We start from the raw sequence: 15,049 nt of genomic DNA on the forward strand, positions 1-15,049 counted from the left end.
TTTATTTCTGCTCTTGTTTTTATAATTTCAGTTTTTTTAAAGGGTGTCAGGTTTTCTTGCTGTTCTTTTTCCAAAATCAAAAGTCTTGCATAGTTCAGCTCTGACCCAAAAAGGCACCAGTTCCATTTTCTGTTCAGAAGAACCACGAAGATGAAAAGTTGTATTACATGATATCTTGTCAGGGTCAAGAAGGGCTGGAAGTTGGGGGGGGGACTAAGAAAAACAAAGAAAGAGAAGGTTGAGAAGTTAAGACAGAGAGCAGATTTGCACTATTCATCCTCCTGGTTTCATAATCCCAGTTCTACCACTGACTACTATTATGACTGAAAAACAATTCAAACCCATTGTCATCAAGTTTCCAAGGATACAAATCCCACGATGAGAGAGTGCCCCTCTTTCTCCTGATCTTGGCGGATTAAAATAGCCACAGAGGCTCAACCTTTGGGTTAATAGTGCTACTGACTCTGCCACCAGCCTTGGGTGGGGGGGGAACTAAACAAATCAACTATTCTCATTGAATCAATGTAAACTCATAGTGACTTTATAGGGCAAAGTAGAAACTGCCAGATTGGGTTCCCAAAGCTGCAAATTGTTACAAGTGCAGGCTGCCACACCTTTCTCCTGCTGCACAGCTGGTTGGCTTGAGCTGCCAATCTTTCAGTTAGCAGCTGAGTGCTCAGTCCCTGCACCACCAGGGCTCCTGTTGAATGAAGCACAGCTACTCCAGCTCAAATGCCTAATTTTCTGGAAGCGAAGCTCCCTGCACATAGGAAGTGCTTCATTAACGGGTTTTCCGAGATGAGTACATTGACTCTGTAGGATTTTCCAGCAAGTATGGCTTTCCAAAAATAGAAATGAGGGGGGAGCTCTTACAGAAACGTATTCACAAATGAGATAAAAAGAAAAGTCCTTCTCCCATCAGGCCTGGAAGTTGTTTCAGTGGGCCCGTGGGTCTGGGCTTTCACCCCGGAAAACACACAAAACGACAGAGATTTGGGGTTGTTTCAAAGCTCAAAGGCATAAAGAGAATCACTTTGCCATCATCCCAGCAGAGAAGTCTGAAAATTCGGAATGTGTTTGCCAGTCTCAGGCCTGGGCTTGCGTGACAGATGTTAGGGAGGAAGGTACACAAGGCTTGCACCTAGATCCAAATCAAGTTGAAACAAAGATGTTTTATGCTTGTTTAAGCTGGCAAGTGTCACGACTCTTGCCGAAAAATTGACACTTTTCCTTCTGGCATATCTTTTTTAAATTGTTCCTCTTTCTGCAAGATTAACTGATACCATCTGTGAGTGTTTGGGGCCTTCTCTCTCAGCTTGCATTGAATTGTGGTTTCTTCTCTGTGCTTCTTTTCAATGGTGCAGGCACACAAGAGCTGTCTGCAGCGAATGGTCAAATGCTGCGGACTTCGGGTTCCCAAGTCTTTTAACCCCTGGCTTCCAACTCTAAAGGCATCTAAAGGCAAAAAACAACCCTTCTAGAGATGAGGCCCGCCCCCTGCCCGTGATAGGCTGCCTGGAATAGCAACAGCCTGTGTCACCGAAAAGGGCAAAGCCTTCGGAAATAGAAACAAAGTTGGTCACAAATCACATTGCCTTGTCCTGAAGTTGTTTTTTTCTCTCCCCCCTCCCCATCTCTCTCTCCGCTTCTATTTAACATGCCATCATGGGGACCGTAACAACTCCTGTCCGTGTGACAAGTCTGAGTGGACTGGTGTGGAGGGAACCACGGCGATGGTACCTGTTGAAAACAGTGAGGGCCCTAATCTGCTGAACCAGAATGGGAGAGTCCCAGAGGCTGACGACAGCTGCGGAGCTGGCGGTGGTCTGGTAACCAGAGGTAAAGTGAGGGCTTCTGGTTCTGGGGGACCGGGAGGCGCAAGGGTGTGTGTGTGTGTGACAGTGAGAGAAAGAGATAGATAGAAGAGGGGTGGGAGAGAGGAGAAAGGCAAAGGAGCAAGGGGACACAATTTGGTGGATGAGGAGTGACAAGATTTGAATGTGGTGATAATTGATGAAGTTCAGTTTTGACCTCATGTGATAAGCAATTAGGAATCGCACACCCACTTATGGTGTGACAGGCCACCTTGAATGTGTTTACATAGCACAGAGTATAAACCTTTTTTAGTTTTGGAAAAGCTGAACAAGACGAGTGCCCCATGTACAAACACACAACGTGCACTCATGCATACGCTTTCATTATTAGCACACAGTTACAGAGAGGTATCATAACCACCATTGTTAAGCCCCACATGTACATAAGCTACGTCAAATTATTAGCAATGTCACCATTATTTAGAGCGTAGTCAATGATCAGGGGTTTTTTTTCACAGCTCCTGTTTTTTGAGATGGTTCTGAACATAGGCAGATCCTGAACTATCCTTTTCTCTTGTTCCTGCTTTCCTTAAAAGCGGTCTTTTTGAGCAGAGGGTTGATTCATAGGCGTCCCTTGCAGAAGGGAAATTGGGGAAAGGTTTTAATTCATTTCAGTTATCTTTGCTGAACCAGATGCTTTGCTTCAATCCCACATTTACAACCCCCACAAATATACTCCATGCTCTTTGCTACCTCTTCATGTTCTTTTCATTTGTTCTCAAATTTTTTGTAGAAACAGGTTTAATATGAAACGAAACACACATCATTCTCTCCATCCTACTAAGAGCCCTTCTCCATCTAAGTATATATAATACATGGGGCTCAGTTACATATGGAAATTTCACAAATAACAGATTTGTATAAAAGGCTTTTGCTATCCACCTCGAGGTAGATGCATGTGCTTATGTTTACATGGAGGGTTTGTCTGATGGTGGAAGTGAACCTACAACTCGCACAGAGGCATGCTGCTTCTACTGAGAAGCTGAGAAGCTCCCACTCACGTCTCTGCACCCTGTTCCTTGCTTGGTCGTCTCGTGCTTTCCCACTTCTAGTAAAAGAATGTTCTGGTGATCCAGTTGATAAGGAGTTGTGCTGTCAACCTGAAGGAATCCACCCGCTGATCTGCAGGAGGAAGATGGACTGCTTCCTCCCACGCAATTTACTGTCTCTGAAAACCCGCTGGCGGGTCAGCTAGGAGTCAGTTGCAATGCACAAAACAAGTCAAGAGTAGTCTCTCAGCTCTTCCTAAATAGAGCTACCCCTTCCCCCAGCGCACTGACTTGCTCCGAGTTTCCTATCTGCAGGCAGGAGAACATGAATTTGGGGATAAAGGGGAAGAGTTACAAAATTCTCTTCTCCAAATTCCTGAGAGACTGAACTGCAATATTGACTTCAGAGTGAGCTAAGGTAGTAAGATCAACCTAAAGGTTAACTAGAAAGGGTGGGGATAATGCTATGTAGAAAATGCAAAAAAATGTCCAGGAGAGGGCTTTATGACAACAATACACACTGACTAATATTTGGCAGATTTTAAATATTTAATGTATGCTTCATGACTTATTTTGCATAAATTCACAGTTGTCCTACAGGAAGAGAATATGTAATTTATGTTTCCAGAAGTTGGACACAAGTGCAAAATTCAATTTGATGAAGTATGTTCATGTTATTGCTGAGAAATAGCAAATAAATAAATACTACAATTAATTATTTAAATTTCATTTTAAATGAACTTTTATGAGGAAAAGAAAGTCTAAGTGTTTCTTAAAATCTCAAAATCTACAGCTTTGATTTGTGCTGTATAAAAGTTATGCTTAGATATATACAAACTTGGTGTTTCTTTTGTAAATTTTACAAAATTGTCAGAAATGTTCTTTGATACTTGTGTCAATTATATGTTTGTATGCATGTATGTACACATGTATGTGCATAATTTACATATTTCAATTCCCCCCCCCATTAGGTTAGAATTATCTTATGATTGAACCTTCAGCAGGTTTTTGGGAGTCTGTGAGTGACACAGACTGCCTGCTTTTTTCTCCCATGGGGCTTGAACTATCAAAGGCTTAGCCTTTGGGTTAGCTCCACAACTCCCTGTAGACGACACCACCAGAGCTCTTTACATTGGATATGTTGTTGTTGTTAGGTACTGTCCAGTTGAGTACGATTCATAGCAACCCTATGAGCAATAAGAAGTCCTCCTCATCTGCACCATCCACACCATCTCTCACATACTTGAGCCCTTTGCTGCAGTCACTGTGTCAATCTATCTCGTTGAGAGTTTTCACAAGTGATATATACAGGTTTCAAAGTCAAAGTCATAGCTATGGAGTGAGGACCTAGGTGACCTCCCAGGGGATTTTCAGAAGCTGTAAATCACACAGGAGAAGATTGCCCATCTTTCTCTCTCAGAGCAGCTAGTGGATTCAAACTGCCTATCTTTTTGTTGGTAGCACAAGTCTTTAACCACTCTGCCAACTAGACACATAAAATGAGCTCATGGAACAGACTTGCTATGTGGCTGTGGAAATGTATTTACCTGTCATTAGTGATATGGAGCATAGACACAACCCTGACACATACCTTTCCTAATTTTAAGCCATGTAGTGTTCCCTTGCTTTGTTCATGCAACAGCCTCTTAATCTAGGTTTAGGGTTTGCATGAGCATAATTATCCTCTCCGACATCCACCGGTCTTTGTTAACAATCACGTATCCAAAGCAAGACGAGACATTCAATACCATTCTTCTCAATGTTAGCCATAATTTGTTAAAAATGCCATTGCCTAGTCAATAAAACACAAATGGGCATTATTCTGGTATTCTTTGTTTTCTGCCAGGATCTATCTGACATCAGCAATAATATCCCTGGTGTCACAGCCTCTTTTAAATACAGCTTGAACATCTAGCAGTTCTGTCTATGTACTGTTCTAGCTATTTTCTAGTGATTATTGCCAGTGTCTTGCTTAGATCTGATATTAATGGTATTGTTCTATAAGTTCCATATCCTCATGGATCACTTTTATTGGGAATGGAAACAAACATGGATCTCTTCCAGACAGTGGGCCAGTCAGCTGTCCTCCAAAATTCCAGGCATAGACAGGTGAGTAGGTCCAAGGCTTGCATCTGCCATTTGAAATATTTCCATTTGTATCCCATTGATGCCTGTGGCCTTTTCTTTTTCAATGCCTTCAGTGCTGCTTTACTTTCTTCCTTCATCACCATTAGCTCCTGATCACATGGTATTTTCAGAATATTTCATTATCATCTGATTATCTTTGATGCAGTGTCTGTATATTCCCTCAACCTTCTTTTGATATTTCCTAGATCATTCAAGATTTTGCCCATAGCATCCCTAAGTATTGCAACTCAAAGCTTGACTTTGTTCTGTGAAGAAGAATGTGACATCATGATTAGAGGAAGACTCATCAGTAACCTTTATTGAGCAGATAACACACACTTGCTTGTTGAAAGTGAAGAGAACTTGAAGCATTGCTACAGAAGATCAAAGACCGCAGCTTTCAATATGGATTGCATCAAGAAAACAACAATCCTTACCACTAGAATGATAGACAACATAATGAAAGATGAAGATTGAAACTATCAACAACTTCAACTTACTTGGATCCATGATTGATACACTTGGCCATAGCAGTCAAGAGATCAGGACATATTTTGCACTGGGAAAGTCTATAGTCAGGGACCTCTCCAAATTGTTGAGAAGCAATGATGTCAGCTTGAGAATGAAAGTACATCTGATTTAGGTCATAGTCTTTTCAGTCACTTGTTATGCATCTGAGAATTTCACAATGATTAAGGACGACAGAAGAATTGATATCTTAGAATTGTGGTTTTGGAGAAGAGTGTTGAATATCCCATGGACTGCCAAAAGAACGAACAGATAGGTCTTGGAGGTTCATTCAGAGTGTTCCTTGGAGGCAAAGATGATGAAGTTTTGTCTCATATACTTTGGGCATGTTGCTAGGAGAGGTTATTCCTTGGAAAGGGACATCATGCTTAGAAAAGTAAAGGGATAGCAAAAGAGAAGACCCTCAACCCGGTGAATTGACACAGTGAGTGCATGAAGTGCATGCTTAAGAGTGTCAGAGCTTGTGAAAATGGCACAGGATAGAACAGGAATCAGATCTATTGTTCATAAGGTCATTATGAACATTATTCAATGGCAACTACCAATAACAAAAACATCATTAATAGTGATATTATATTTTAATCCATTTTACTAAAATGTTGAGTGTTATGGGAAAGAAATTGTCAAATACTCCTTCAACACTTTTTTAATTGGTTTGAATACCCTCATTTATATTTATTATAAACATTGCATTGCATTCATGCAGAGTGATTCACAATGCAATCTTGGCTGAATAACCTCAGATTGTTGTAAAATCAGATAAATAACAGTATTTTTAGCACCCTGGCATAGGCTGTGCCCATATGAGTACCAATGAATTTTGGGGACCTGCTATCAGATATTGGGCTGCTTCTACTCCTTTCAGCTCTTTCATATTTAAAACTTATAAACTTTCTTAGAGAGCTCTGGTGGCCTACCTATAAGAGGTTTCACTGCAAACCCAAAGGCATGTGGTTCAAATCCACCAGCTGTTCTGCAGAAGAAGGATGAGAAATATCCTTCTGTACAATTTTCTGCCTCTGAAAACCCACAAGAGGGTCATCTGTGAGTTGGTCCTGACTCAATGGCACACAACATATAGTTTCTTTCACCTAAGAAATTTACAGTACTTAAACTATTACTACTAACTACTATAATATTCCTGCATTTGTAAGTAGCAAATGAATGCCCTAAAGCAATGGCCTAGATGGGAAAATTAACGTACAAAGGGGAATGAGTTATGCAACCCAGAATAAGGTAATTAAATAATTTAGATTACAGAAGAATTAATCGGAGGAAAAAAAACCCCATCCAGTACTGTCATTGAATCTTTTGTAATGCTATTGTGCACAGTGAAAAGTTTTGGCAGGTCTTCTTGGTCAACCTTTTTAAACTGAAAAGGGATATTTTTCTAATGATTAGACGCTAATGAACTTGAATTCATTGTCAATAATCTGTGATGCAGAATGAGTACACTTTTAGTACAGATTTCAGCTGTAATTTGTCAGGAATGTGTTATCAGCGACCTTACTGGGTAAGTCTGAGCACAGTTTGAGTTGCTGGAGCCTAGAGTGGATTTGGATATAGGAGAGAATGTTCCAGGAGTGTCCCAACAAGAGGAACAGAAGGACAAATGAGTGACTCTCCTGGTTTATGCAGTATCTGGTTTATAATGGGCCTTTGTGGAGCCTGGCATCGGGGTCGAGTGCCCCTCTGTCATCTTCATGACTTGGACCCCTTGACTTTTTTATTTTATGATGCAAATGATTGGCCAAGGAGACTGGCCCCTTTTTCTTTACTCTCATCAGCACTGCTCTTTTCCTCTTTCTTCTGCCCACATAGTCCAAAACCGAGATCAATGTTGATTAATTTCACTCAAAGTTCTCGGCACTTTAGATCAGTTTCTAAAAAAAATAAAAATAAAAAATAAAAATGTGCTAGAAGTGGGCTCATTGACCCAACTAAAGGGCTACACACATCTGAAGGAACAAAACAAGAAGATTGCCCATGAGTCATCTCTAACTCTGGCAACCCCACTTATGTCAGAACAGAACAATACGCCATAGCGTTTTCAACAGGACTGTGCTCCTTAGTGTTTTCAATAGCTGCTTTTTTGGACCTAGGTTCCCAGTCCTTTCTTCCATCATTCATTATTGTTGTTTTCAGCCTCCAGTCTTTTGGTAAGTAGTCAAAAGTGCTTAATTATTGGCCAGCAAGGAGCTCCTCCATCCCTCTGAAGACCTTTGTAAATACCATCTCTCTCTTGCTCGCGCTCTCTCTCTCTCTCTCTCTCCCTCCCTCTCATTGCTGTTAAATTGGAATCAATTCATAGCTGACCTTCCCGGGACCTTTCCAAAGCTGTAAATCACACATAAGGAGATAGCCCATCTTTCTTCTTTTGGTGTATTCAAACTATAACCCCCATGGGCTGCATCACCAGAGTTCCATTGTTGTTGTCAGGTGCCATTGAGTTAACTATGACTCACAGCAACCCAGTGAACAGCAATACTGAAGCCTGTCCTATCCGTCAACATCCTCATCACCCCAATATGCTTGAATCCGTAGTTACAGTCACTGTGCAGTCCATCTTGTTGAGGGTCTTCCTCTGTTGCACTGACCCTCCACTTTTCCCTCCACTTTTCCAAGCGTGATGTCTTTTTCCAAGGACTGGTGGCTCATTAACAACATTGCATCGTAGGTAAGATGAAGTTTCACCATCCTTGCCATGAAGCACTCTGGTTATGCTTTCTCCAGGACATATTTGTTTGTTCTTTTGGCAGCCCTGGGATTTAAGAAGTGCTCTGAAACAATTGTTCTCAAGTATGTTTAAAGTTGTGAACCCCTTTTCATAAATGGAAACCAGGTAACTGGTGCTACTCGAATAAGAAGATGTGGGAAGAAGAGTGAGTGCAGTCTGACCCTTTCCTTCTCATTTCTTGTAGCCTGAGTGGGCTCCTAGGAACAGGATCACATTTTTAAAACCTTAAGTCCTGTCACTACTCAGAACCCCCCACCCACCCCCACCCCCAGGCCTTAGTTTAAGGTTGATGGCTTATTTATTGAGCCCCTGCTGAGTCTTGGCATCCAGATTTAACCTAAACAGGGCCCCCTGGAATTCAGTCAGGTTCAGCTTCCTCAGACTTGCTCAGACAGCGCAAGGGACATCTACTTGCAGAAGAGACTTGAGAAAAATTTTGGGAACAAACTCACCCCCAGGGAAGAGAAAGTCAGGCTGACAAGCCCGCCTGGCTGACAAGCCTGACTGGATAATTTGGGTTGTGAGAGGAGGGATTTTAGTTACAGGCCATCTTCCTCCAGCACACCCCAGGCCTAGCTCCAGAGCTTCTCAGAGTCTGTAAGAGGCTGAGCCATTTCTATTTTTCCAAGCTTTCCATATGCTGAAAATTAAAGATGTGCCAAAAACTGTTTCTTAAAAACATGTGTATTTAAAAATAAAATGGCTGATATTAACAATATCAAAATGTTGTAGAAAATACTATATTCCCAAAGAAAGTACAGGATTTACTGGCATCTTAATTTAGAAGGGACTATAGCCTAGTTTGTGGAGCTCTAGTGGATTAATGGTAAAGAATTGTTCTGCCAATGCAAAGGTACACAGTTCGAAGCCACCAGCTGCTCCAGAGGAGAATGATGGGCAGTCTCTTCCTGTGTAATTTACTGCTACTGAAAACCTGCTGGAGGGTCAGCTATGGGTCAGTTCCAACTTGGTACACAACAACAACATAGCCTAGTTTGTTGGGGAGGTGCTCTGTAAACCCCAAAACCACGTCTTTCTAGTGGTTCAAATCCACCAGTGACTCCTTGAGAGAAAGATGGAAAATCTCCTCTTGTGTGATTTACAGCCTCAGGAACCCAATAGAGAGTCAGCTATGAGTCAGTTTCAACTCAACAGCAGTGATTACACTCAGGTTTCACTCTGGAGCTTACTAGTCTTTGGTCTTTTACTAAAGATTTTCCAGGGTTGGAGCCATTATGAGTTAAACGGCACAACAGCAGCGATTATAGGCTCGTGATAAGGCATGTTGGTGGCATACTGTTGTATGTATGGTGCTGCCAGCAGTTCAAACGAACCAGCTGCTCCATGGGAGAAGTTTAAGTTCTCTTCCCCTGTAAAGGGTCACAGTGTTAGGAAAGTGATTGAGGACTGCTTTGCATCAAGGTCAGCTCAAAGGCAGTGGAGGCTTTATGGCATAGGTTGTTGATAAAATGCTCTTGATATGGGAGTTAAGCCTTTGAATACTAACTGAAATTTCAGTGGCTTGAACGCATCTAGTGCTCCATGAGAGAAAGATCTGAAAGTATCCTTCCATAAAGATTTACAGCCTTGGAAACCTAAGAGAGCAGTTCTGCTCCATCCTAGGGATTGCTGGGAGCTGGAATCAACTGAGTGGCAGTGGGATTATTTTGGGGGTGAGACTGTTATAAGGAGCCTTGGTGGCACAGTAGTTAAGTGTTCAGCCACTGGCCAAAAGGTCAGAAGTTTTAACCCACTGGAGAAAGATGAGGCAGTCTGTTTCTGTAAAGATTTTCAGTCTTTGAAACCCTTTAGGCAGTTCTACTCTACCCTACAGGATGGCTGTAAGTCACAAGTCAAAGGCCAGGGTATAAATGGTGGTAGCTGATAAAAAAGACATGTTTTAAAGGTTAGCATGTCCTTTTTCAGTCCAGTCAGCGTACCTGTATGACTGTCTGCTTAATCTCATTTGGAAGTCTCATCAAAAGTCTCATTTTCAGGCTGTCCATGACCGAGTAAATGACCCCTCTGGGGGCTGTCTCCACAGGAAAGAGAAGGTCCTAAATAAACATGGCCAGGGCTGTTTCACAGCAAGTGTTAGGCTCTGTTTGGCCCACATAGCAGTGCTCTTATTTCCCTTTAAAGGCACAGCATTCAGAGAAGGTGCCAGCACCTTCCAGCCACTTCAGCAGGAGATGTACATTGGTAGGAGCCTGTTGTGGCAGCGCTTGGCAGACACAGACGCAGCCAGCCCAGGGAGCAGCCCAGGCAATGGGGCCAACGTGGCAGGCGGAGCTGGCGTCACCCAGCACACCAGCTTGCCTGAACTGGTTTTTACAGTTAATGTTTATTCTGATTGGTCCATATCCTCGTCACAGTTGTTAAATGTTTTTAATACTACCCTTGCCTCACTCTCAGATATAAGGCAAGAACTGGGCAGCTATCATCCCAGGAGCATGCCTGGTCATAGCTGACTAGACTGAAAGTGAGCCCACGATAGAAATCCCTTGTGAATTCCCCAGGGAATACTTTCCAGTGGTCTGGTTCTTACATTGAATCCCTGCATGGAATAGTGGTTAATGTGTGAAAGGAGAGATACCTGCTTCTATAAAACTAGTTATTGGAAACCCTGTGGACACAGGCCTATTCTGACACACAAAGAATTGCCACGATATGGAATCAACTCCATAGTAATTGGTTTGAGTGAGGGTTTTTGGGGGGCAATTACCTGCCTCTGGAAATCCATTGGAGGGTCACCTATGGGTCAGTTCCAGCTCAAAAGCACACAACAACAGCAAAAATAAGGTGGGGTAGCTCTTACACTAGCTGGTGGAAAGAGCTCAAAACACCATGAATCCACCCAAAGATTCTGGGGCTTTGTCTGACATACTTTGGACATGTTGCAAGGAGAGGGACATCATGCTGGGTAGAGTAGAGGGATAGCGCAGGAGGGGAAGACCCTCTATGAGGTGGATTGATTCAGTGACTGGGGTAATCGGAATGGGTGTGTCGAGGCAATGCAGTTGGCACAGGATAGAGCAGGGTTTAGGGCTGTTGTGCATAGGGTCGCTATGAGTTGCAAACGACTCGACAGCACCACATAACAGCAACAATATAAGAGATGAATCAATTTTACAAACATCAGTCAAAATTACAAAATTTTATTATTTTGAATTGGTGTGGATATATGGAATTTTATTTTCCTTTACAAGTCCTTGAATCCTAATTTCATTAAACTTCAAAATAAAAAATAAAAAAAATAATATTCTGACAGCTCCAAACTGCTCCTGGCCTCCCTGCCACCGTTAATGAATGTACAATTAGCTTTGATGTCCAAGTGTTGAATCAGCTATTTACTCAAGAGTGTGTGAGCAAGAACTGGTTGTATAAGATGTTTAAACAGCAGTGGTGTCAAAGCTCCATAGTTCAGTTTTTTTCCTCGTGAAAAGTCAAGAACTCAGAAGGTTGAATTCTTGAACATAATAAAAACCATTCAGCAAGAACACCAAGTTATATAATAGTGAGAACGGCAAGGGGAGAAGAATTCATCTTTCCTATCTGACCAAATACCAAATGAGTTCAATCTCTCATCCCATCTTCCTTCAAAAAGTGCCACATCTCTATTAAAGGTATTTTATTGTTGTTGTTGTTGTGCGGCGTTGATTTGGAGTCGACTCACTGCTGACCCTCCAGAGGGTTTTCTGAGGCAGTAATTGCATGAAAGGAGATGGTCCATCTTTTTCTGGTTGGATTAAAAGTATGGGATTTGAAATCCTATAAAATACATTGAGTCACATAGTGAGACTTGCTCACATCATCTAAGTAAGCACTCTTGTATCTGAAAAACCAAACCCACTTCAATCAAGTTGATTAAGACTGGAAGACAGGGTACAACTATGTGTAGGTTTTCCAAATCTGTGTTATTTATGACAGAGTGCTACATCCTTTTTATGTAGCATGATTGGTAAATTTGAACCAATGGCCTTTTCAGTTGAAGCCAAAATCTGCAAAATTTTATTTACTCCCACTGCATCATAAGCACCAGTTTTACACTCATAAAAAAATTCATAGTATGTATGTCTTAATTTTTTTGTTTGTTTTACCCATTGATATGTTGTCATTGATAAACCACATGGAAGCAAAATTTTGCTGAAAATTATTCAAAAAGGACTGGAACAGCCTGAAGTGCAGGCTGGTTTTAGGAGAAGCCATGTACTAGGGATATTATAGCTAATGTCAGATAGATCTTGGCTGAAAGTAGAGAGTACCAAAGGAATGTCTATCTGTGTTTTTCATTGACTGTGCAAAGGCATTTGACTGTGTGGATCACAAAAAACTGTGGCTGACTCTGAGAAGAATGGGAAACCCAGAAAACTTGATTGTACTTATGCAAAACCTATACTTGGACCAGGAGACAGTCATCAGAACAGAGCAAGGAAACACTGCATGGTTCAAAATTGGGAAGGGTGTGTGTCAAGGATGTGTCCTATCTCCGTATGGAACAGTTTATCCAAGAGGCTGAGCTCTCTGAGGAGAAGTATGGCATCAAGATTGGAGGTAGACTCATTAACAATCTGTGTTATGCAGATGACACAACCCTGCTTGCTGAAACTGAGGACCTGAAGCTCTTGTTGCAGAAGGTCAAAGACTGCAGACTTCATTATGAATTGAAGCTCAACATCAAGAAAACAAAGATTCTCACCACTGGACTGATTGACAACATCATGACGGATGATGAAGAGATTGAGATAGTTGACAGCTTCAGTTTGCTTGGCCCTACAGTCAACACTCTTGGTACCAGAAGCCAGGAAATGAAAAGATGAATTGCATTTGGAAACTCTGCTGTCAGAGACTTCTCCAAAGTACTGAAGAGCAACAATGTCAGTCTGGAGACTAAGCATGGTCTTTGCAATCACTTGCTCTGCATCAGAGAGCTGGACAATGACCAATGATGATAGGAGAGTTGATGCCTTTGAGCTTTGGTGCTGAAGAAGATTATTGAATAAACCATGGACTGCTAGGAAAACAAACAATTTCATCCTAGAGAGGGTGAAGCCAGGCTGCTCCTTGGAGGCAAGGATTCCAACCCTTCATCTGACATTCTTTGGACATGTTCTGAGGCGGGATCAGTCCTTAGAGAGGGACATCATGCTTGAGAGTGTGGAGGGACAGCAAAGAAGAGGAAGACCCAGGATGAGATGGGTTGACTTTCACTGGGTAAATGGGATTAGGTCTGTTGGAGACGATGAGATTGGCACAGGATAGGGCAGGTTTCAGAGCTAATGTACATAGGGTCACTATGATTCGCAGGCAACTCAATAGCATTTAATAACAACAACAACAACAGCCATATTCACTTATTTATTTGCTAAATAATCATTATAGTAATATAGTGCCTCAACAATATACCTATTTTCTCTATTTAATTCAAGTAAAAATTATATATATAATAATTCACACACTCTAATTTATTAAACCTGCTGGGAAAGCAAGATGACAGTCTCAGCTTCCTGCCACGTGCGATGATGCACTGGGGTTCCTGACATGAATTAGGGGCACGAAAGTTGAAACCAGATTCTGACTCTGTGTGGAGCTCTGAGTCTCTGAAAAGATCTGGGCCTAAATATCCCATCTGGCCTAGGCTAGCTGGTTGTTAACAAAGCCCATAAGATCCTGGGAGAATGGGGTACCTGTGGGAGAGGCAAGGTGGCAGTCTTAGCTTCCTGCCACAAGTGACGCACTGGGGTTCCTGACACAAATTATTAAGATACTCTTATTGAACAAGATTTATTTTATACTAAGGTGCCACAATGTCAGAAAGAAAAACATACTCATTTGCTTGATTTATGTGATTATCAGTTGCCATCAAGTTGGCTCTGACTTGCAGGGACCCTCCCTATAATAGAATAAAATACCACCTGATCCTGCATGATCCCCACAGTCTTGGAAGTACTAAATCCATTGTTGCAGTCATTCTGTCAAAGAGTCTTGTTTCAAGTCTTCCTCTTGTTCACTGAGCCATTGCTTTACTGAGCAGTCCCTTACTCCAGGGACTGCCTCCCCTGCTAACCTGTCCAAAGTATGCAGGATGAAATACCACAACCTTCACTTGTAAGGAGCATTATCGATGCACTTATTCAAGACAATTTTGTTTGTTCTTTTGGCAATCCACAGTATATTTCACAACTCAACCACATGATTCTTCTATTGTCTTTGCTGTTCTTTGTCCAACTTTCAAACACATAGGAAATAATTAGAAATACCATGTTTTGAATCAAACTCACCTTAGTCTTTGAATTGACATCTTTGCTCATTAATGATTTAAAGAGATCATTTGCAGCAGGATAGCCTATTGCAATGCATTGTTTGAATTTTTGATTGCAACTTCTATTGGTATTGATTGTAGATCCAAGTGAAATGAAATCAATCTTTTCTCCATTTAACATGGTGTTCTTATTTTTTTAGAGTATTTAAAATAATTCACATTTTATTTTGTAATGCATATCTGAATCAACAGCAAGTACTTCATGTCTTCCTCACTTTCAGCAAGCAAGATTGTGTCATCTGCATAACATAGCTTATTTTTTTATTATTAAATTTTATTAGTTTTAATGAACATTTACAGGGATTTGGGGTTTTCATTCCTTCACTGTTGCACTGTTTTCTCTACCCTCCTCCCCAGTTCGTTCTTCTTCCCTCCCCCGAATGTCTGTTTTAATTGTCCAATTGCCATAGTGCTTGTCAAAGCCAGTTCTGATTAATCTCCTTTGTCAGTGTGTCCTTTGCCATTCCCTGTC

The 15,049-nt window shown here is 41.5% G+C and overlaps 1 protein-coding gene across 1 annotated transcript in view; it reads left to right on the forward strand.

Moving 5' to 3' along the window:
- Nucleotides 1–1,733: 1,733 nt before the first annotated feature.
- SLC2A12 (solute carrier family 2 (facilitated glucose transporter), member 12) overlaps nt 1,734–15,049 on the forward strand; it is an 88,781-nt gene continuing 75,465 nt past the window's right edge. The window contains exon 1 of the mRNA XM_006885012.1: nt 1,734–1,839. Coding sequence (XP_006885074.1) covers nt 1,734–1,839 — 106 coding nt within the window. The remainder of the gene's footprint in view (nt 1,840–15,049) is intronic.

Source organism: Elephantulus edwardii, unplaced genomic scaffold (assembly GCF_000299155.1).
Source record: "Elephantulus edwardii isolate Elephantulus edwardi_28Jun2011 unplaced genomic scaffold, EleEdw1.0 scaffold00039, whole genome shotgun sequence".
Taxonomy (NCBI): Eukaryota; Metazoa; Chordata; class Mammalia; order Macroscelidea; family Macroscelididae; genus Elephantulus; species Elephantulus edwardii.